Source organism: Dasypus novemcinctus, chromosome 21 (assembly GCF_030445035.2).
Source record: "Dasypus novemcinctus isolate mDasNov1 chromosome 21, mDasNov1.1.hap2, whole genome shotgun sequence".
Taxonomy (NCBI): Eukaryota; Metazoa; Chordata; class Mammalia; order Cingulata; family Dasypodidae; genus Dasypus; species Dasypus novemcinctus.
This window is the reverse complement of record NC_080693.1, coordinates 19,989,379-20,013,490: the sequence shown is the minus strand read 5'-3', so window position 1 is coordinate 20,013,490 and position 24,112 is coordinate 19,989,379. Positions and strand designations below refer to the sequence as shown.

The following is a 24,112-nucleotide window of genomic DNA, read 5'->3' as shown; positions in this document are numbered from 1 at the left end:
GGGCGAGCCGGGGCCCTGGCAGGGAACAGGAGGCACGGCCCTCTGCGCCCACTCACAGTATGGTGATCTGCGTGCAGGTGGGACACGAACACAGCGGTGAGGGTGCCCAGGACCCTGTCCACGCGGTCTCCGTAGTGGCGGCACAACTGCCCAAACGTGCCTTCGCCACAGTCCAGGAGCAGAGACTTGTCCGAGCTGTCAGGAGAGAGATGCAACCCGAGGGGAAAAGGACATGCTAGAGACCTCATACGGGGCAGGAGTGTCTCTTGCTTTAGCGGAGGGGGGAGCAGCTTTTGGTAATTTCTATCTTCCATAAACCTCATGCTTTGTCTTTGGGGAACATAAGCAAAAACAAGTGAGTTGATCTCTTTAAATAAGAATTATCCACCTTTCAAGTATACAGCGCTACACAAATGCTGGGCATACAAAAAAAAACCCCCAAAGGTCTACAGAATGGAAGGGTAAAACACTTCATCCTACCAGCAAATGTCTGGTTATTTAGCTGGTATGTGGCAAGACCCTCTCTGGGGCTGTAATGCTAGAGGTCATTGTGTGCTAGAACACTGTTTTCCAGTTCCAGGTTGCCACCAGATTTCTCCCCTTTCCAAGCAGCTCTGGCTTTCTAAGCCAGTTCTGGTGTGGGCCTGGCTGCTGAGGCTTCATTGTTGAGTGAATACAGACACCCAGCTGCCACCCAGAGCTTCTGATTTAACTGGTCTTGGAAGGGGCCAAGATCTGCAATTCTGACTGGACCTTTGGGCTGTGTCGATGTTCAGCCCATTTCAGAACCCCTGCTCTAGGGAGGACAGAGGCCTTTCCTCTTTAGGACACCTGTCCTCTTCTAGGGAGAAGCCTCAGAGTACGGAGCTATGTCCTCCACATTTATATTTCTAATAACAAGATGCATCCCATCACAGCAATGCACATTTAATGCATCATTTGGTTCCTTAGTACACAAGATGACAAAGCAAAATTTAAAAACTAACCCAATACTTCACAATCTCATTTTAATATAAATATACCTGCAGAGGCACCATGTGCATTTCAAAATACCTTCATCCCTTTGCAAATAAACGGCACCAAAGAGAATAAACTAAAAAAAAAACTACGTCCACAGTAAGGGGGCTGAATAAAAAACAAAGTGTACAAAGCCCAAAAGCTTTTTAACATATCAGCATAACTAGTTGGTAGGATAGTAATATAATGTAGCTATCAACACAGACCAGTCCAACTTTCAGATCTGCCACTTACCAGCTGAGCACCAATCTACTCATCAATAAAATGGGTGCAATTATTAACTATTTCATTGGATTAATGTGCAGAGTGAGCTAATTTCTAAGCTAGGTGCCTGCTGTGTGGGAGTACCAAAGCAGCAGCAAGCCACTATTTTTATTATGATGTAAAGGGTGATGAAAAAGTGCAATGAACTTTTCAAATGGCGCGTGGGGCGGGATTCTGGTTGAAAAATAAAGCATTTTCTAGAAGAGGAGCAACACCTTATGTTGACGAGCGTGGCGCTGACATTCCGAATCTTCATTGGGATGGCAGATCCTGTTCCAAGGAAGATGATTTCTGGATACTGGCTTCCTTTCTCTACGGAATAATAAATACATGTAACAGTCTACTTCTGGGTAAAAATGAGCCAGCATTCAGCCACGTGAGGGGTACAGCCAAAGGCAGCCCAAAGCAATAGTCAGCTGAGTTCAACTTCCCAGAAGGGACAATCGAGCTCAGAAAACAGTAAACCCATGTAGGTGGAATGACCTGGCAATCAGAGCCTCTTACACCCAGGTCTCCCCATGACACGTGCTGTTGTCTGGGAAGGAGAGCGACAGGATTGCTCTGTGCTTTCTTCCAAAGAATTGCCTCTCATTGTTTTAAATGAAAAAGGGACTTCTTTGTGTCACGGAGCACCGTTTACTTCCAGGGGGTCAGGGCCCCAGGTCACGGGTAAGGAAGCTGGCTCAAAGGGTTGGGTCTTCCCCAAGCCAGAGAGACACTAAGCGGCACAGCCGGAGTTCACACCCTGAAGATGTGAGGATCCCAAAGCCTGTGCCCCGTCCAGGGCCTCACTGCCTCACAAACCCCACAGCTGCATGTCGGCAAGGACCTCATGACACGCAAACCAGAACACCAGTGGCCAGGAGGCCGAGCCCCGCGCACCTGCTGGGACTGGGCCGGCCTGCACCCCCTTCTTGTACTCCTGCACGCTCTCCTGGAAATCGAGCTGCTCCTGGGCCTCTGCAATAAATTCCTCAGGATTGCAGGTGACAATGGCATCCCTGCAAGGGAGAAGAGCACCTCAGAGGATCGTGTGGACATCTGGAATAAATTCATAGAAATAATCTGCACAAAGGTCTTTCAAACTGAAAAAAATTACAGAAAGAAAACCCTAGCATCCCTTCAGAGCACCCCCCCCCCTCGAAAAAGAAAACCTATGCCCTACTTCCTCTTTGAAGTCCAAGTTTCCTCTTGATATATTTTGAAATTTGAAATTTCCACGAAAATGGCCGACTCAGCCAACCAAGCCCCAATTTCATTACATTTGACCCATACAAAAAAAGGCCCCGCTGCCTGCTTCCCGTGTATGAAGTCCCAGGTTCACCAACTTAGAAAAAGACCCTGTCCTAAACCCATCTCTAAAGGCAGACAATTATTGCCCAATCTGTCGGAGTCTAGCTAACCTCCACAGTATGCCTGTAAAAATCATTTGCCATCCCTAGAAGCTCAAAGCACCTTCCATTTTTCCAAGTCATCTTGCCTCCTTGCTGCAGTATAACCTCTGGTATCCCAAATAAAATACTGTAATCTGAAAACTTGGCTCCAATTTGTCTTTGACAAAATAAAGATTAAAGACTAAGCAACAAAAACTTTGGGCAGTTCTGTTCTACTGCCACGTGGAACTTTCTCAGCTCAGCAGGTAATTTCAGAACAGGTTCCACATAGCTCTCTCTAGCTTCTCAGAATATCCTTCGGTCTCAGAGCCTGACAAGTAGTGGGCGGTTTTATACACCCTACAGCAGGGTTTCTCATCCTTGCCACCACTGACATCTGGGCTGGATAACTCTTTGTTTTAGAGGGTTCTTAACCTTTTTTGTTCCACAGACCCCTTTGCCAGTCTGGTGAAAATCACAGACCCTTTATGCAGTCCACACTACACTCTATATTATTTAATAAAGATATCACGCCCGCACCAACACATCCCCACAGGAATGTTTTTTTGGACCTCAATTCAAGCACATGGACCCCTGGTTAAGAAGCCTTTTTGTGGGGGGCAGCATCCCTGCTCTCTACTCACTAGATGCCAGTAACTCACCCCTTCCAGGTGTGACAACCAAAAACACGTCCAGACATTGCCAAGTGCCTCGCAGCAAGGTGGGGGGTGGGAGAGTGGGCACAAGGGGCAAAACTGCACACACCTCACCCTGAAAAGCACAGGTCTCAAACTGCACTGTGCACGCTACTGGTCACCTGAGAACTTGCTGACAGGATGCAGAACCTGGCTCTGCAGCTCCCGTGGGAGCTGAGGTGGGGCTGAGACCACACGTTTTTAGCCAGCTCCCAGTACCACTGCTGCTCCTGGCTGCACTCGGCGCCAAGGCCTGGACCTAGGGCTCCCTGGCTGAGCAGCAGTCACCTGGGAGCTTACTGAGGCAGTCCCAGGCCACCTTGGGAGAGCCCAGCTCATAGGGCAGGGCAAGGCCCAGGAACTGTGATTTCAACAAGTAAAAAGTGAATCTGAGCACCGACTAGGTTTGTCAGTCACTGCCTTTTACCCAACGGCCTGCAGAGTGACAAAGGGACGAGCCTCTTCCACCCCACGACGACATCCGTAGACCTGACCCAAGCGCCCACGAAGCCTCTAAACACCCCCAAGCTTAGACATCGTCCTACGCACTCAACCAGGGCAGAACCCAGGAGCTGGTAATAATCCAGAACGTGGCCTATTCTACTACCGACACTGTGGACAGAAAACTTCAGTTATTCAAAACCCAGACCATAAAAGTATTAAATTAAGACACAGGGCAATAAGCCTTTCTTCAAAAAGCTTCCACCTGACCCAGTAATCCCACTTCTAGGAATTGTCTGAAAGGAACAAAGTTCCATACAAAGATTTATATTCAAGACATGTATTGTTTCATTAAAATCATGAAAAATTGGAAACATCCCAAATAAATATACATCCCTACCTGGAATTCTAATAAACACTTTTTTACTGAAGACTATCTACCAAAAGGATGAAATGTCAGGCCATTAACCTGTACATACTTTTTTCTTTTTTAATACATATACCCAAAAGGGAAAAATTCTAAAATGATAACCATTATCTGTGAGTGACAGGATAATGGGTGACTAGTTTTCTTCATCACATCATTCTTAAGTTCTATAACACTACGAACGTGTATCAATGTTATTAGCGGGAATTTAAGAAAAGGAATGTCACCTGTTCAATCCCGCCCCCCACCCCACCCCCCAACCTGGACTAGGCTCAGCCTGTTTTTATAAATCGGTTGGGGAGCACAGCCAAGACCATCATCCCTGGCCTGCCTGCGGATGATTCTATGACGCAGAGTTGAACGGCGGCGGTAGAGACCAGGCGGTCTGCGAGACCCCTCAACCTTTCCTCTGGCCCTTTGCAGAGCTGGCTGGCCCCGCCCCTCGGCCTGCGGGGCAGGCCCTCACGCACCTCTGCCACTCTGTCCTGGGCCGGAGCTGGTACTTGAGGAGGCATTCGCCCCGCACGGTGGGCACGCTGAGCGCGGGGCCTTCCTCCTGAAAGACAGACACACTCCCTGGAGGGGAGGGGCACGCGGGAGCCGGGCACCAGGCGCCAGGGCCGTCCCGGGACACTACCTTACAGGGGAAAGTGGCGAGCGGGGGGAAGATGTCGGGGTCGATGAGGTTCAGCTGCGCCTGGATCTTGTAGCTGCGGAGGTTGTGCACTGACGTGCAGCTCTCATTCAGGACCAGGTGCTGGGTGTCGGGCCCAAACCTAGGAGCAGAGAGACCGCTCGTGTGTAGCCTGAAGGAACACACACACCTAAGGGGTAGTGCTGCAGCGAGGACGGCGGTGAAAAGTGCTCCAAATGAGCACGTGAACTGACCCAAGCTGAGCTACCAAATGGCCTAATCCTACTCTTCTGTCTTGAAATCCAGGGTTCTCGCCATACCTCGGCGGGACTCCAGGGTATGTTGAAAAAATCAGTGCGGAGGATGACAAAAAAGATGTTTAGGGCTTACAGATAGAGCTCTGGATACAAAATGGAGTATGGACTGAAAGAAGAAAAGGCCTAACGGGAAAGCAGGTAGTTACGGTGAGACTCAAAGCTGAAGAAGCGGAAGGTGTGGGAACAGGACGGGAGGCTGAAACCCGGCGCAAGGGTCCCGTGGGCTCCAAGTTCAGTCCAAGTTCCTTCCACCTGCTAGCCCTGGCCAAGGATGCAGAGAGGAACAAGTGGTGAACTCACCTTCCACTCACTAAATTTCCACAATCAACCTGCCTCGCCAGATTGCTGGGAAGATTCAAGTCAGTGAGAGGAGCTGTAAAGTATTTTACATACTGCCTGAGATGCAGTAGGCATTCGAGAAACGGAAGCTATTATTTTATTTTCTAGTCTCTTCTTTAGGACACGTACGTGCAGTCGTCGACACAAAGGCAGGCTTTGTTTGGTCCCTAGTGTCAGCTGGCATGGAATCGAGCCCTGGCCCCAGCCACGCACAGGCACTGCCCCACCCAGGAGTGGTCCTTCTTCCAGGCGTGGCCCAGATGGCTGCTCCCAGAAGCCGGGCAAGGCAGCGGACCCCAGGGGCTGAGGGGCCACACAGGAAGGGCAGGCAGCACTCAGTGAGAAACAGGGAGCAGTGAGGCTCGCTAGAAACGCACCACTGCCCGCAGCAGCTGCCCGCTGTGAGCCAGGGCCGAGCTCGTACCTCTCCATCCACTGCTGGTATCTCCCGTCCAAAAGCACCGCCTCGGGGGCCATGTGCACCACCAGGGCCACGGGGTCATCGGCCTTTCCTTGGTATCTGGAAGGAGAGTGGGGCTCTGCTCCGTAAGTGATACAAACTTGGTGGGGAAAACAAAGACCATGTACAAATGGGGGGCTGTGTGGCCTGGCCCTGCCCCCAAGAGCACTCCCTTCTGCTGCAGGGGCTGGTTGAGTGCCAACCCCCACGCTCAGGCCACGCTCTCCCGTGCTACCCCCAGCCACGCCTGGGCAGAGGGGCTACCGGAGCTGGGCCGTTTCCATGGGGGGGGGGGCCTCCTCCAACAGGCAAGCTTTGCTGAGGCTAGGCTGAGCCTTCCCCAGGGCTGCGCTGCCACCCGAGGCTCCTCCCACCCAATCCTGTCTCCTGCCCTCTGCCCTTCCTTCCATGGAGGTCAGACCCGCCACGGAGGACACAGGCTTTCTTGCCATACTCCTGCTCCCCCTTCTGTAACTTTCATGGGGCATTTCCCTCAAGAAAGCTCTTGCACTTCTAATTCCAGCTTGGTGCCTGCCTTTCAGGGGGACCAAGACACAGGTATAAAAACTAATATTGCCTGCAACCCCACGCTCAGAGAGAACCAATTATCAACATTTGATTTGTCCCTTTCTGGTTACTCCAAGAAAAAAAATCAGCAGCTGGCTTTATTTGCCCCACACACCCACAATAGTTCCTGAGCTGTGTCAAGTTTAAACCTCAGTCACAGGAACTGGAAGTGGTGGTGCTGCCCACAGCTTGGTTAAAACACAAAACCTTTGCCCACAGGATACCCACGTTCACCCAGAGAATAAAGTGGAGCCCAAGAGAAACTCCTAACACTCTAGCTCCTAACACACAAAAGGAGCTGTGCTAAGCAGAATAAAACAATAAAGGGGGGGGGGTAAAATGAAATAGCTAGAACAGACTTTGAGCATGGAAGGAGAGTTAGACCGTAACACACATGCCGGTCGCAGGTGCTAAGCAGGATTAAAGCTGACTGCAAAGCTGGTCCACCTTTCTGGAGGACAAAACAAAACAGGCCTGAAAGGTCTTCCCAGGCTGCGATCCTGTCCCTCATCATAGACCCGGCACCGAGAGGGACTCAAATACCTCTGACTCGCCTCATGAGTGTCAATACAGGAATAGGCGTAAACCACTGAAGTGAAAATCATCCAGATAACGCAGCTGGGTACTCATGAGAGCTCAAGCGAGCTCTAGAACTTATTTAGACCAGACCACGGATTCTATTTTCTAGTCCACGATGGCCCCTGGTTTTCAGTCTTCTCTGACTTTGCTTTGAGGCTGTGCACAGTGAGCCCCCAGCTCTCCGCAGGGAGGGAAATCCCGCCCAGGCGACCAGCTAAAGGCAGGAGGCCCAGCCTCAGCACTGCAGACCGAGGCATGGCGCTCAGAGACCACGCTCCACCCCTCATGCAGTTGCCTGGTGGGCCCAGAGCCACACCGGTCATCTGTCTGTCCGCACGCCTCCCGCCCCAGAGTCCCCGTGTCACCTCTCCAAGGCGCTGCTCTCACAGATGGGCTGGATGAACCCTTCGTCGGGACATTCCACCACAATGAAGGCAACACCAGGGTCTGGAGGGGTACAGATCTCTTCGGGCAAAATCTGCAAAATCCAACCAGCCAGCTCACAGCGTCCCCCAGGAGCTCCCCAAGGCAGGGCGGCGGCTCGGCGGCCACGTGGGCACAGGCGCCTCATCCCAGCGCTGGCCTGCCGCCGCCACTACGAGCACAACCGGGCGAGGCGCACGGGGTCCCGCCCCAACCCGAGGACCACCCGCACCCTCCTGCTCATGTGGAGTGGGATTAAGTAGACAGGCAGCCCCCGCCGCTCCTGGCACACTCAGGGGCCAGAGGGAGCGCGCTGGTGAGGAGCGGCCGGAGCCTTCCCTCTCAGAAGGACCTCGCACCGAATGCTCCTCGGTGCAGTCTCTACGCTAAGAGCCCTGAGCCACCGGCCTCGAAATGCAGGACAAGCCTGGACACAAGATCCTGCTCCGCTGCTCGGCCAAGTGACGGGGATCCAAGCTGTCCCCCGCCCCTAAGGAAGTGGTGTCTGCGGAGCCCGAAGGAGTCGGCGACTGGGTCCCGTAACTGCTGAGAAATGCGGAGCAGGCGTCTCACCTCTCTTCCCTCATAGGTGACGCTCTTCCCGACCTTGGCAGCGGCAATGATGGGCGCTATGGCAGCCGTCCCACTAAGGGGGAGAGAGCGCCCTCCTGAGACGACGGCCTCTCCACCACCAAGCACACCCCCGCCCTGCACTCACACCGGGAGGCCGAGCTCCTTCGCTCTGAGCACCAGGAAGTTTCCTTTCTTCATGTGAAGCTGCAGTGGAGAGAACGCAGATGTGATTTCAGAAGCTCGGTTTCAACCAATTTTCTTACAAGTACAGCTTTCTGTGCTTTTTAAAAAAAATTTTTTTTAAAGTTTGTTAAGATGTAGGTTATTGCTTTCAGAAGGTATACTGCATTCTGAAGGAGAGATTTATTTGGAAACGCTTTAGTGCTGAAAGCTGACTGGTTTAAAACACGGGGCTTTATTTCCCAAGGCTAACTCGAATTACAAATGTCGTGAGCTGTGATCATGTCCACATCCACGGCCTTAGGTACCCCTCTCGTGTCCCTGAGGATACGCGGTGCACCCATCAACAGCTAAAGGAATGTCGCCAGAACACTAACAGAGCTGTGAGCCAGCAAACCACTCGGTGTAGAATACAATAAGCCAGTGACAGAGAATACCTATGGATGGTTTTTTCTTTGCTATTTCTCGATAATTGGCAATAAAGTGTCATGGCTTTTAATTGTAATAAAAAAAGTTCCCAATGTGCTCGTTATAATAAAATGACAAACTTCAAAATCATCACTACTGGATGTACCTATTTCACACACAATAAGAGAAAACAGTCAGAAACGGCCTGGAAAATGTTAGTAAGTCTTTAAGTGCTGCTTTTTGTTCTCTACTATAAAGTTGTATGAACTGTCTACATTTTCTCGTAGCTTTGTGAAGTTAGGAAATCACTCTTAGGCAGTCTCAGTCTGGATCCTGAGGTCTTCTCCTGAGGATTCCAGAATTTTCATTCTCGAAAAGTGTCTTAGAGGAAGGATTACAGCTAAGCGTGCAGCTTACACAGACGGTAGAGCTTAGCTGGATCCTTAGCTAATAATGGAATTAACAAGCCTGACCGTTCTCTCCACCAGTGGGCTTGCGGGTGGAAACAAAATGTCTCTGATGTGTAACAGGAACTTGCAGACCTAAGGCAGGGGAAAGCCATCCTTCCACGAAGAGCCACATCCACCCGTGGAGGAGCTCGTTCCTACCAAGCTCCCACCAAGGAACACAGAGCCGTGGACGGTGGGAACCAGGAGGGGAGCCGGCTCGTCCCCAGCGGTCACTAGCTGCCGACGCACACGCTTTTCTACCAGAGGGGAGCTCTGCAAGCCCTCGTGCCGGGGTCTGCTTTCTCTGACCTCCGTAGACCTTGAGCCAGCTCAGCTGTCCTGGCTTCCAAACCCGCAGGGCATCAGTAAGAGGGGAGAGGGGCTAAGGGATGGGCAGAGACCTCAGCTCTCGTCGGCAGCAGCAGACACCAAGGGAGGAGGCAGAAGAGCCAGGGCTGGCCAGAGCCTGCCGCCTCCAGGAAAGCGGCCTGACAACAGCCTGACTGCAGACGTCCTGGTGAGCCTGTATCCTGCCACACACAGGCCATGCTCCAGGCAGGAATGACCCAGGACAGCCGAAACATGACCATACAAAGTAATTTTTGCATTCGCTGTCTGCCATCAGCTCACCGCAGCGTCGGCGCAGGCCTGCTTACCCTCACCAGGAGGCCGCAGGAATTGAACCCAAGGCCTCCCATATGGTAGATGGGAGCCCAATCACCTGAGCCACATCTACCTCCCAGCACTTAATTTTTATAAAAAAAGTATTATTCAAATAAATTGATGGAAGTGATATTGGCAATGGCCCTGCAACTCATAACTAATATCACTACTGACCTTCCATAATGCGTTAGAATTTGGATTTGAAAATTCCAGATATATTTTAAAATCAGCATTATTTCTTAAAAAAAAAAGAAAATCAAAGCCCACAAAAGGACAATATAGTCTTACCACAGATTAGACAAAAATATTTGTTGCAGATTGTGTTTTAATAAAAATTTAACTCTAAGTCCTATGGAAAATACACCATTCATCACTTCTTAAATACAGATTATTGTAATATATATATTTTTAACAGAATGTGGCCAATTTCAGATTTGCAGACCTAGGCCTTTGGAAACACTAGCCATGATGAAAGCCAGTCTGCTGCTGGTACCTCAACATCTACAGTGAAATGAAACAAAGAGCTGAAGAGTTCCAAGAGGATCCATCATAATGAAATAATATGTATGTAGACTGATAGAGCACTGAAAGAGAATTGGAAGAATTTAACAGTACAGGGTTTGTTTGTTTTTTTTTGAGAAACAGGGATCTGCCCGGGTGTGTTTCTTAGGGGCCACGTGTCAAGCAAGGGCCACCGACCAAGCTCCACGCTGCCCACCACACACACACACATGCACTGCGAACCCAACAGGGACCTCTTACCTTGCAGACGAAAGCCACAACCAGTGAGGGGTCCCTGCAGCCTGCTTTCTGGTTCACACCTATAGAAACACAAACACGCAAACGTGAGGCTTGCCTAAGCCTCATAGATAGATGATCGTTCAATACCTAATATGACTTCACACAAAGATTAAACAGATGTGGCCATGGCAAACAAAGGTCCAAGAAAACACAGGTATCCTCGAGCAGATGTTCTTCCCTGTGAGCATTTATGTTGAGATCTGTTTGAATAAATGGAAAACCAAAATTCCAACCAGAAAAACCTGAGAAGTGAAATCACCCCCCAAACACACACACACAGACAGACTTGCACATGTATGCGGATTACCTAGGAATGGAGGGGGGGGGGTTGTAATGTCCTTTGAAAGCAAGTCTCAAAATACGTAGAACAGGTGGGAAGATGGCAGAGTAGGAAAGTCCAAGAATCAGTCCCTCCACCAAACCCCCATTAAACCGGCAGGAACTGTCTGAACCGACCACTCTGAAACCGGAGACTGGATGTGCAGCATCCAGGGTGGACCGGGGAGGAAGAAGCTGGCAAACTGCAGCGAGACCAGTGCCTTCGCGCCTCCCCGCAGGGCCCCACCCCTCCCCAGCCTCCGGGCTCCTGGCACAGCTTGTCCTGGCAGGTCTTGCCCAGAAGGACACACAGAGTCAGTCCTCCAGTCTGCGGGGACGTGGGGTCTGATCCCAGCTCTCTACCTCTGACCAACTACTTCAGATCAGTGGGGCCCGCCCTGAGGGTGGCCACTGCTCCAACCCCTGGGGCAAAGGCAGGGCAGGAACCTTAAAAGGCAGTAGCCTTCCTCCGAACTAGGGAAAACCGTTAAAGGGCTGCATTAACGGGACAAGTGCTGAATCAAGAAAATGCAACTTCCAAAGCCGCAGAAGCAGCTCCTGATGACCTTGCTGCCCCACTCCCTCCAGGCAGGGTGAAGCCACCTTGCACTCCCCGGGTGGGTCCCTGGCCTTGTCCCAGAGGGAGCAGAGTGACACAGTTTTGCACACCGGGGTGCAGGTGTGCCAGTGTCCACCTATTGGGTGGAGGTCTGAGACTGAGTGGGAAATGTGTCTCCGGCTGACCTACCCAGAGTCTGTCCTGAGGGCCAAGAAATCCCTTGCAGACAGCTGGGACAGAATGAGAAAGAATGAAGTTAAAACGGCCTGGGGCAGGGGTCTACCTGCAGTAAGTCACTCGAAAGAGCACCCAGAAAGGGGAGGAGGCCTATTTCAAAGGGAGCGGAGTGAGCTTTTATAAAAACTCCTGTAAACTGTAAATGGGGAATTCCTAAGCCTCTCCAAAGCACAAGCCCAGGAGAAGAAGCAGAGGAAGCAGAGAGGAGAGGCTCCCCTGCTCCACTCAGGCAGGGTCAGGTAAGACCTTGGGCTGGTCTTGTGGACAGCAGGGCTAAGCTCTGAAGGACAGCACCACCGAAGCAGAGCCAGTTTGCGAGGCTAGTCAAAGCTGCTCTGTGCCTTGCCTGGTTTGCTTTTGATTAGCTCCTGGTATTCAAGAAAATCTGTCATATCACAAGCTGGAGACAAACTTGAGACAGACCAGGGACTAAACCTGAGAGCTTACCAAACAGAAAAATATTAAATATGTACAGTCTACAAACCAAAGATTACAAGACACACACAGAAAGAGAAAATGGGGTCCCTCCAAAGGAACAAGATAAAAATCCAGAAACCATCAATAAGGAGGACCAGACTTGGTACACACCAGATGCAAAGACTTTAAAATAATAATCCTCAATATGCTAAAGAAGACAGAGGTAAACAGAGAAAGCACTAAACGATATGAGGAAAACCATGAATGAACAATATGGGAATATTTCCAGAGAAACATTAGTGTTGAAGACCACAATAACTGAAATGAAAAATTCCCTAGAGGGTTTTCAACAGCAGATTGGAGGTGGCAGAAGAAAGAAAAGTGAACTCGAAGACAAGATAACTGAAATGACTCAAGCTTAGAAACAGAGAGAGAAAAGAATAAAAAAGAACAGAGCCTAAGAGAACTGCGGAATACCATCAAGCGTACCAATATACACTTTATAGGAGACCCAAGGAGAAGAAAGGGGCAGAAAACTTGCCAAGTTTAACAAAAGACATGAATATGCACATTCCAGAAGCCCAACAAACCCCAAACAGGAAAATAAAGAAAACCAGGCCCAGACACATAGTAATCAAATTGTTCAATGCCAGGGACAAGCAGGGGCCTCTGAAGGGTCAAGAGAAAAGGAATGAGCTATGTACAAGGGAATCCCAATAAGACTGCATGCCGATTTCTCTGAAAACATGGAGGAAAGGCAGTGGTACAAAATACGTAAAGTGCTGTAAAAGAAAGCAATTGCCAACCACAGTTTTATATCCGGCAAGATGTTCTTTCAAAAATGAGAGGAGATTAAGACATTCCTGGATAAACAAAAGCTGAGGGAGTCCATCACGACTAGACCTGCCCTACCAGCAATGCTTTCAAGTGCTCTTCAGACTGAAATGAAAGGACTGGAGACAGTAGATCAAAGCAGCACAACGAAATTAAGACCTCTGGCAAAGGTAAGCACACCGTTAAGATAATCGCAAACAAAATACATGAAGAATGAGGAGGGACTCAAAATCGTACAAAACAAAAAGCCAAATAAATATAGAAATAGGCATTATTGCCTAGAAGTGAGGGTTACAAAAAGTATAAGATTTACAAAGTCAAAACAGCAAAATAGCCAGAGAAAGTCCTGCATTATCAGTGATTTAAGTGTAAATGGTTTAAAATCCCCAGTCAAAAGGCTGAGATTGTCAGAATGGATAAAAAAGCATGATGCAAGGATATGCTGTTTACAAGAGACTCGCCCTAAATTCAAAGAAATAAGGAGGTTGAAAGTGAAAAGATGGGAAAAACATATACCATGCAAACAGTAACCAAAGAAGAGCTGTGGTAGCTACATTAACAGATAAAATAGACTTTTAAAAAAACTGTTAAAAAGGGCCTCTATAAACTTAAAAAAGGGTCAATTCAACAAGAAGACACAGCAAGTATAAAAACAGCAAAGCCCAAAATATATGAAGCACATATTGAGAGATCTGAAGGGAGAGGCAGACAGTTCTACAATAGTGGACTATTTCAACACACCATTTTCAATAATGGACAAAATATCTAGACAGTAGATCAACAAGGAAACAAACTTGAGCAATACCCTAAACCAACTAAGCTTAGCAGACATATATAGAACACTTCACCAACAGCAGCAGAATAAACATTTTTCTCTAGTACACATTGGATCATTCTTTAGAACAGTCCATACGTTCAGTCACAAAACAAGTCTCAATAAACTCAAAAATACTGAAATCATACAGTGTATCTTCTCCATCTACAATGCAATGAAGCTAGAAATCAATAACGAAGGAAGAGATGGCACATTAAAAAATATGTGGCCATTAAGCAATGTACTCTTAAACACCCTTTTGAAGAAAGAAGAAATCACAGGGGATATTAGCAAATATCTTAAGGTGAACGAAAATGAAAATACAACATACAAAAATGTACAGGATACAACAAAAGGAATGCCAAGAGGGAGATTTATAGCTCTACATTGCTTATGTTAAAAAAGATCTCAAATCAGAGACATTACCTCAAGAACAGAGGATCTAGAGAAAGAAGAACAAACTAAGCCCAGAGCAAGCAGAAGGAAGGAAGTAACAAAGATTAGAGCAGAGGGAGTTCTGGGAAGATAACACCGAAGTGGGCTGGCAGGGCTCAGCTCTCTCACAAAACAATGGAGAAAGGGCCAAGAGCTGTCTGAGGGACCTGCTGTGCGGGTGAACAGACCAGGACAGTGTACACAACTCCCAGGAGAGCGAACGACAGAGAAACCAAGAACCCACAAGACAACCCATGAGTTACTCCTACCCCACGGTAGCAGGGAAGGGCGCCCGCCCCTCACTCTCAAGGTGAGCAGCCTGGATACACCTGTGGCCCCTGCAGCCGCCTGAGAGGGGAGCAGGGGTCTTCCTCCTGGGAAAAGGGAGGGTGCAGCCAGACGGAAGAGAGTGGTTTCTCTTCAGTGACTTGGGCCAGCAGAGCCTGCTTCTAATCTTGGCTCTGGCCAGACTGGAAACATAGGCCAGGGGAGGCTGAAAGAAGAACCTTTGTGGGAGGGTTCCCCAACGAGCGCCACCTGCTAGCCAGCTAAGAAACGCAAGAGGAAAAACTACTTTTAGGTCTCTCTTAATCCAAACTCCCGGGAGAAGATCTGTGCCCCAGTGAGTCCCTGGCCTGATTTTGATAACTTAGGCTAGGCAATGTTAAAGACTAAGTTGGACCAAAAATAATAGTAGTATAGTAGTAGTAGAAGAGAAGAAAAAAACAGAAAAGCAGCAGGAAAAAAAGGCAAGAGAGAAATTGACCTGACTACAGTAAATTCACCAACATATTCAGACGCCTAGACATCAGGAGAAAATTACAAGCCATACAAGGAAACAGGAAGAGATGGCCCAGCCAAAAGTACAAATATTCTGACAAGATAGAGGATTTAAGAGAACTAATCAATGATAATCACACAATTTCCTATATCAGTTTAAAGAATTGAAGAAAAACATGACTAGAGAGATAGAGGGTATTAAAACAACACTGGGCCAGCATAAAGAACAAATTGAAAGCCTTCAAGGAAAAGCAACAGGGCGTGGGAATGAAAGACACCACAGATGACACTAAAATACATTAGAGGCACATAACAGCAGATTTTGATTGACTGAAGACAGAATTAGAGATATCAAGGGCGGAACATCTGAACTTGAAGGGAGAGAACAGAAAGAGGAAAGAACGGAAAAAATGGAACAGGGTATCGGGGAATTCAATGACAATGGTAAATGCACATACACATTATCGGTGTCCCAGAAGGAGAAGAGGGTGAAAAAGGGGCAGTAAGAATATTTGAGGAAATAATGACTGAAAACTTCCAACCATTATGAAAGACATAAATATCAAACTCCAAGCAGGACAACATACCACAAACAATAAATCTGAATAGACCGACCCTAAGACATCTACTCTTCAGAATGACAAATATCAGAGATAAAGAGAGGCTTCTGAAGCAGCGAGAGAAAAGCAAACCATCACATACAAGGGAACCTCAGTAAAATTAAGTGCCTACCTCCCACCAGAAAGCAAGGGGGCAAGAAGACAATGGTATGATGTAGTAAGGTACTGAAAAAGAAAAACTGCCAGGCAAGAATTCTGTTATCTGGCAAAACTTTCCTTAAAAAATGACGAGTTTAAAGTCTTCACAGACAAAAACTGAGAGAATATATTGTTACCAAAAGATCACAATTACAAGGATACTAAAGGGAGTGCTGCAGGCTGAAAAGAAAAAAAAAAAAAAGCAAGAGATACGGAGAAGAGTGTAGAAATGAAGATTATTAGGAAAAGCAAATTGAAGGGTAAATAAAAGATAGACAATAATAAGATATAACAATGGAAAGCTAAAAGATCAAATGGGCAAAATAAATAATGCCTGTATAGTAATAACACTGAATGTTAATGACTTGAACGCCCCAATCAAAACACATAAAACAGATAGAATGGAAAAAAAATATGAGCCATCTGTATGCTGTCTACAAGAGACTCATCTCAGACATAAGGACACAACCAGGTTGAAAGCGAAAGGGTGGAAAAAGATACTCCACACAAACAGTAACTAAAAAAGATCTGGACTAGTGATATTCAGACAAAATAGATTTTAAGTATAAAACTTATAAAGGATGAAGAAGGCATGATATATTAATAAAAGGGGCAATTTACCAATAAGAAGCAACTATAACAAATATTTATACACCTAACCTGCGTGCCCCAAGATATGAGGCATACAGAGGAAAAACTGAAGGGAGAAATAAGACTTCTCTACAGTAACAGTTGAAGAGTTTAACATACTACTCTAAGCACTGGATAGAATATCTGGACAGAGGATAACTAAAGAAAGAGAGAGCATGAATAATGTGAAAAACTAACTAGACCTAATAAACAATTATTGAGCATTACAACCCAAAACAGCAGGATATACAGTCTTCTAAAGCGCTCATGGATCTTTCTCCAGGATAGACCCTGTGTTCTATCACAAGACAGTACTCAATAAATTTATGAAACTTTACATTACACAAAGTACTTTCTCTGATCATAATGGAATGAGGCTGGAAATCAAAAATGGATAGAAAAAGGGAAAATTCATAAATGTATGGAGATTGAACGAGAACACAGTTTCAAAATCTATGGGACACCACAAAAGTGCTGATGGGAATTTATAGCCCTCAGTGCTTACATTTAAAAAAGAGCTTAAATCAAAGACCTAACTGCACACCTGGAAGCACTAGCAATAGAACAGGAAACTAATCCCAAACCAAGCAAAAGGATAGAAATAATATAGAGCAGAAATAAATGAAACTGAGAACAAAAAAACAATAGAGACTTGACATTTACCTCGACTGACAATGCAAAAAAGAGAAAAGTTGCAAATAAATAAAATCAGAAATGATTTTATTTGCTGTATGCTAAAAACCAGACAATGTAAACAAGATGGAAAAGGATCCTAAGAAGATATTATGAACAACTATATGCCAATGAATTAGACAACCCAGATGAAATGGACATATTCCTAGAAACCAGGAACAATCTACACTGATCCTAGAAGAAAGAGAGGACCTCAACAAACCAATCACAAGTAAAGATACTGAAACAGTCATCAAAAAACGCCCAAAGATGAAAAGCCCATGAACAGATGGCTTCACAGGTAAATTCTACCCATCATTCAAAGACGATATAATACCAATCTTGCTCAAGCCTTCCAAAATACTGAGCAGAAAGAGTGCTACCAAACTCATTCTATGCAGCCAATATCACCCTAGTACCAAAGCCAGATTATAAAACTACAAAAAAGGAAAATTACAGACCAATATCTCTAATGAATACAAATGAAAAAATCCTCAACAAAATACCTGCAAACTGAATTCAAAAGCACATTAAAAGAATTACACAGGGAGTGAAATATGGTTCAAGCAGTTGAGTGCCCGCCTCCCACATAGGAAGTCCCAAGTTCAGTTCCTAGTGCCCCCTAAAGAAAAAGAAAAAACAATGAGCAAACAAGTAAACAGAAGTAGCCAACTCAGAGGAGCTGATACGGCTCAGTGGTTGAGTGCCAGTCTCTTGCGTAAGAGGTTCCAGATTCAATACCCAGTCCTGGTTCCTCAAAAAAAAAAAAAAATTATACAGCACGATCAAGTGTATTTTATATCAGATATGAGGGTTTTTAGCTCTCTTACAATAATTATTTCACTTGAGAGGACTAAGAAGCAAAGAATTAAGAAGACCCAAGTCCCCTCCCAGTGTTCTGTTCTGCTAAGTATGAAGTACCGTCTGGAAGCTCATTTTCAGTTGATGCGGAGCCTGAAGACTGCTTTGGACTGGGGCTGCTTGGAGGCCCGGGCGGGCTCTGTGACGGCTGGTGGTCTCTACCGCTCTGTTCACCTGGTCACAAGAGGAAACAATCAAATCACGCACCACCCAGGCTGAGCTCCGAGCCAGAGCCCATGTGTACGCGCTTGGAACACCAGAACACCAATCAAGTCCAGCAAGCCTTCAATTAGTGTTAACAACTAGTCACCTTCCCAGCTAGGCCGTGGGCAGCAAGTACATTTCTGCTTAGTTCATAGCTGTTGATGGTAGGAACTCAATAGGGTTTGCTGACTCCATTATATGCAGTGCAAGCTGGAGGCTGGTTGTTACTCAGATAGGCAGAACTAAACCCAAAAGTTACCCATCTTTCGAGACGGATCCTATTTGTGAAGTCAGTCGAGTCTCAAGGTCAGTAAGAAATACAAGGTTCACTGCTCCGAGGAGCTAAGGCATAGCTGCCAGTCTGGACGGAAGTCCTGCCTGCTGTCTGGCCCTGCCTGCTGTCTGGCCCGTCGTCATTGGGAGCACGCTTGGAAAACAGTGATCAGTAAACTGCGCAAGTCAGGCTTTGATCACAGACATACATAGATATACATAGAACAGTATACCGTTACAGGCTATGGTGGAAAGAGGGGAGTGCTAGAGGGGGACACAAATCAGGCTGGGGGGTGGGAGAAAATGAGAAGACGCCTGACCAGAGTCAGCAAGGAGAGTTCTGATCTCACCAGTCTGCACACTGGCCCCAAAGCACCTGAGCCTTTGCTCCAGCCAGACTTGTCACCTCCCACCCTGGCTCACCTCCCCATCAGGTTTTGGTCTTCTCTGACCTTTGTAGCTTTCGTCTGTACCTGCAGGACTTGGTGAACACCTGACTACTTAGCACTGCCCGGAAAAGGTACCTCGGCTCTGTACTCAAGTCACAGAGAGAGAAAGCCTGGTGGAACACGGCCGGCCCGTAAGTCAAAGCTTTACCATGTGGTCCTGCTACCTGAGAACATTTATATGAGCTTCTGGCCCCCTAAGAACACTTCCTTTAGAACGCCAACGGAAGTGTTTATCTTACAATTTCTGTCTGTGCAAATCTCTGCAGAATCCTCTCAGGATACGTATACCTATAGCTATGGCAAATAAGCTCCAAGCAACGGAGGTGCATATCCGGGGGCCAACAAACTTCTGAGAGCATGTGACCATATAATATTCCCAAGTATAATCACTGTCATTACACAGGAGCTAAACCTGTCAGTCCACGGGATGATATGTTCCGTATTGACAGGAACCAAAGCTTACCTCCTCAGCTAAACCTCCCACTCATGCCCGGCACTAAATGGGGTGCCCAAAACAAGCGCTCCGTTTCTACTTTCACCGCATCTTCCTGACCAGGGACCTACATCCTCTCTCCCTAGGACACCTGGCTTTTTATACTCACTGTATATGGGGATCTGGAAAACTGTCATGGTCTCATCTTTGTATTCTGGCGCAGAGTGGGGCCGCACAGCTAAGTGAAAAAGACATAAACAGGAAAAGGGACTGCATTAGCCAAGACATGGGGAAACCAGTTTTCATGTTCACTAACCATAAGCACCTGAATTTCCTTGGATTTTTTGGCAGATCTTTGTCATTGAAACCACAATTTATGATAGATTAAAATGTTTAGGAAAGAACAAAAAAACGGATTCTCAATCCATTAATATTTACTACAGCCAAATGAAAGATGTGCTTCCATGACCACTGGTGACTCTCCAATAAAAAAGATGAAAGGAACCCAGTACTCAAATTTAAAAGGCACATGTTAACACAGCATCATACGGCCAGACACTCAACTCAGCTCTAAGAGCCAATATACCTTTGAAATAAACTTACTGCTTCTGTTGAAACAGGAGCACGAGCAAGCCAAAGGCGCAGGCCAGCTCCCAGACAAGCCCTGCCTGCACCCGCGAGCCTGCCTCCTCCCGCCAGGGCACATGAACCTGCCAGCGCAGACGTGGCTGAGGGCTGGTGCCCAGGGAGCCGCATGGCCTTCCATCCCTCTGCTTGCTTCCCCTCGCTCTCCTGCAGGACTTCAGTGCGACGATCAGAACCATCGCGAAGACTGGGGAAAGCACCGGGGTGCTGGAAGGGAGACGCTTACACACCGCAGGCATCGTGGTTTTCCCGTCACTCCTGCCTACCTCGCCTGCAGCTGGGTGGCCTGAGGTGGGGTGTACAACGTGCTCCGGGCCACAATTTCACTTCATCTCATGCTGATTAAGCATCTGCCTTTTAGATTTGAGTTGGGTCAGTTTTTATGGATTCTCATGTGAAAGGTTTAGGGGGTAGATGAGAAAGAAATGGCAGATGAAGAGTTGTCGTTATCAATGACTTACCCAGGTCTATTCCTTTCAATGGACCAGAAAATATTTTGATAGCCTCAAGGTATTCTTCCTAAAAGAGTAAAAATTAAGAAATGAGCAGCTCTGACTACACAAACGTAGAACACGGCAACATACTCGAGTACCTAAGAGGTATTAAAATAAGGGTTAATAAACATTTTGAACTTCATTTACACAAAGATTTACTGAATGTCCACTCTACGTAAGACGCAAAGGATCTAGCAGCAAAAAGAAGATAGGGACCCCTGCCCTCGTGAAGCTGAGAATCCGGTGGAGAGAAAAAAATTTCAACAAATGACAGCACAAGCAACCACTTAAAATGGCAATTGTGACAAGTGGTCTGCCAGAAAAATGGAAAAAACAAACACACACACGGGCTACCAGGATCCAACTTGTCTGCAGAGTCAGGGATGATGCCTGAGCAAACGGCCTACCAGGTGAGCACTGTGGGGTCAGTTTGGACACAGCCCGGGGGTGAGGGGGAGGTCAAAGAGGTGGGGGACTCGTGTTTGGACGAAAGCCCTGAGGTGGGGCAGGCTTCGTGGGGGCAGGATCAGTGTGGCTGCAGCCTGGTGACGGGAGGACACGGGGAGCAGGGGAAAAGCCCAGGCCTGCAGGGCTCACGGGCCACACTGGGTGCTTGCATTATTTTGCAGTGGAAAGTCCTTCAAGGGCTTTAGGGTGGGGCGTGACACACCTGCCCTGGTTTCTCTTCTATTCCCCTCCCCCGCCTCTGCCCCCGCGCCCCCCGGGATTCAGGCAGGGGTTTAATTGATCACCAGCATGGCAGGGGTCTCAGTGAGACTGCAGCACGGAGGATGGAGCACAGCAGGGCAAGAATTAACAGGAGGTGGTGACTGGATGTCCTCCTTCTTAAGAATTGGGAAATGAGCTGTTGCTTTCAGCAGCTTTGGTTTTAACAACGTGCACACACCTTCTCGGCAGTGGCTGGTCTGGAAGGTGTGACAATGTCTCAAATTAAAAAAATAAAACAAAAGCTACTATTTACAGACTGTCTACTTGGTTCCAAACATCCAATAAAGTGATGTAGTGCTTTATATGTTATCTTATTTAATCCTTAACAACTCTATGACATATCACAACCATTTTATAGATGAAGAAACTGAAGCTCAGAGAGGTAAAGTAACTCATTCAAGGTCACACGTTAAGGTTTTGAACTCAAGTCTATTTAACTTGAAAGGCGAACTGTTTACTCCACGACCTCTGTAAGACAGAAAACTGCTTTGAAAAACTGAAACTTAAATTATCGTTACTAATGTTACAAAGGAGGGGTCGATTTTAGAAGGTGAGTGGGAAGACTCACCAGTTGTGGAGGTCCAGACAGCACACATTTTGGAAGCCCAGTTTCCTTTAAGGTAAGAATCATTCCTTAAAAAGGAAGAACAAAATCAGCATCTCAAACACAGATCTCTGATCAGCTCCACCTGTAGTTACTATCAGGAGGAACTCGCCTTCCTTACTCAACTATTTATCTCCTTATCTTCATTTCTGACTTCTAACCAGTCATCAGGGACAATGTGCAAAGCAGACGTAATTCTAGCTAGAAGTATGAGGGCCATCAAATATTTCCCAAAAGTGCCTCTAGAATGCGCAGGGCTGGTACTTGAGTGAGGTGAGACATCTAAGGCACAAAATTTAAGGAGGTGTTCCTCTCAGGGTCATACAAATGAGGAGGACTGGCCATAAGTTTTGCACTGTAGCCCTCATCTCAACCTTAAGAATGGACTGGTCCAAAGCTCCACTCCCTCCTAACCACATTATTTATATCCATCACTGGGAACACAATCTTGACCTTCCCAGTAATGGACATAAATAATGGGGTAAGCTGGTGTGATAGATTATGCTCCCCATAAAAACATCTTCTTAATGTTAATCCATTCCTGTGGTTGTGAACTCACTGTAAATAGGACTTTATGATGATGTTATTTTTAGTTAGGTGTAGCCAAATGAAGACTTTGAGCTTTACTCTGGATTACTGGACTCCTCTATAAGCAGAGTGAAATTCAGACAAAGCGAAATCCACAGAAGGGAATAAGCAACTGGAAGTGAATGGAACCCAGAAGAGAAAGGAGAAGACACTGCCACGCACATCACCATGTGACCGAAAGCCAAGAACCAAAGGACGCAGCAGTCAGCCCCAGAATGCCAGTCTCTGGGAAGAGAGCACTGTCCTACTGGCTCCTCGATTTTGGACTTTAAGCCTCAAAACTGTAAGCCAATAAACTCCAGGTTGTTTAAGCCAAAGGTATTTGTTCTAGCAGCTTGGAAACTAATACAGGTGGATAGCTGTGTCTTGATGTGGTAGCCAATGGCCTCAATGGTAACTAGATCTAGTGTAATCATTTCCATTACACTCTCCAGTTTACTGCCACGAATCTCTGGTCCAACAGCCCAAGAAACCAAGCAGATAATAACACTTGGAGGTGGTATGCACGTAAACCTCCGCCCTTCTGAGTCACAGCTTTTGATGCTCCATGCTGCAGCTGAATGGGCTGGTACAGAAAGAAGTCCAGCTCCTCTGGATTCGTAGGATGTGCACAAAAAGGGCGAGGCAGGTTAAAATCCCAGAGACCTCCCTCCAGCCTCGGGACCCTGGAAAATACATACGTACTCACCACACAAGCCCCCAACATTACTCCAGTGCATTCGGGTCAGGAATATGTTATCCAAACGGGCAACCTTCAGCCTAGGGAAGAGAACATTTTCACAAAACGAAATGGATGAGTCAGACACTATTTCTTCTGTTATAAGAGACACTCCTGCCTCTCACCTCAGCTTTCAAGTCCCACAGTCATCCTCACCCCAGAAGAAAATGGCTGACTCACTTGTGCTCCTGCATCAGTCGCTGGATGCCTTCCCCACAGTTGAAGAGATACCTATAGGGCAAACATGACTCAAAATAGTCAGAAGATTCTGTTCTGTGAAATCTTTCCATTCAATGAGATGCTTTATTCCATTCAATGAGATGCTTTCCATTGAATGAGATGCTCAGGGGCGGGAATCTAAAAATCTACATTGTACCATGAAGCCACATTTCTGCCGGGTTTTGAACACTCCTTGGCAGAGATGGGAGGGCTGGGGCGTGGTTAGGCCAGTGCTAGAGCTACACGGTTCACTTCCATCACTACCTCCTGATTCACTACACTTGGCAACCCACGCGCCCACTACGAGAGGTTTGCTCCGGGGAAGGTGCGTGCTAAGAGCGAGCCCGGGACCCAAGAGCTGGTAGGGGACGCTTAGGAAAACCCAGGTCCAGAGTTCTTCACGGACCTCCAGGGGCCACATGAGCGCAAGGAGGGAAGAAGCCAGGCTCTCCCACTCGCCCAGTGCCACGGGCCGCTGCAATAGGTGAATGCCCATGAGTGTGCTCCCGGGTCGGACAGGGCCCGGGAGGGGACACCGCGGGGCCCCTGCCGGACTCCGGGCACCCCGCACTGACCGGTTGTACTCGGAGAAGACGTAGAGCGCGGCGCCCGCGTCCCGGCCGCCGGCCGCCACCACCTGCACGTATACGGTGTTCGGGCTCCGCGGCTCCCACGACGCGACGCGCTTCTCCCGCGTGCGCAGGTGCCGCAGCGGGTCCTTGGGCGGCCGCGGGCGGCGGGCGGGCCCCTGCGACATGGCGCGCCCGGCCGCGACCCGCAGCACTGAGCGGATTGCCCACATGCGCGCGCCTGTACCGGAACCCAGGGACC

General features: G+C 47.6%; 1 protein-coding gene across 2 annotated transcripts in view; it reads right to left on the bottom strand.

Annotated features, from left to right (window-relative positions):
* ELAC2 (elaC ribonuclease Z 2) overlaps positions 1 to 24,112 on the bottom strand; it is a 27,742-nt gene extending 3,630 nt beyond the window's left edge. Inside the window, exons 1-17 of one of the 2 annotated variants that reach the window (XM_058283458.2) lie at positions 23,857 to 24,112; positions 23,188 to 23,293; positions 23,033 to 23,103; positions 21,721 to 21,785; positions 20,391 to 20,448; positions 19,454 to 19,522; positions 17,986 to 18,099; positions 10,572 to 10,630; positions 8,255 to 8,313; positions 8,110 to 8,182; positions 7,479 to 7,591; positions 5,932 to 6,027; positions 4,855 to 4,993; positions 4,688 to 4,773; positions 2,164 to 2,282; positions 1,497 to 1,593; positions 57 to 195 (exon numbers count right to left, since the gene is read on the bottom strand). In XM_058283458.2, the coding sequence (XP_058139441.1) occupies positions 57 to 195; positions 1,497 to 1,593; positions 2,164 to 2,282; positions 4,688 to 4,773; positions 4,855 to 4,993; positions 5,932 to 6,027; positions 7,479 to 7,591; positions 8,110 to 8,182; positions 8,255 to 8,313; positions 10,572 to 10,630; positions 17,986 to 18,099; positions 19,454 to 19,522; positions 20,391 to 20,448; positions 21,721 to 21,785; positions 23,033 to 23,063 (1,317 nt within the window). In that variant the 5' untranslated portion in view covers positions 23,064 to 23,103; positions 23,188 to 23,293; positions 23,857 to 24,112. The remainder of the gene's footprint in view (positions 1 to 56; positions 196 to 1,496; positions 1,594 to 2,163; positions 2,283 to 4,687; positions 4,774 to 4,854; positions 4,994 to 5,931; positions 6,028 to 7,478; positions 7,592 to 8,109; positions 8,183 to 8,254; positions 8,314 to 10,571; positions 10,631 to 17,985; positions 18,100 to 19,453; positions 19,523 to 20,390; positions 20,449 to 21,720; positions 21,786 to 23,032; positions 23,104 to 23,187; positions 23,294 to 23,856) is intronic. The other variant, XM_058283457.2, reaches the window with a different exon arrangement.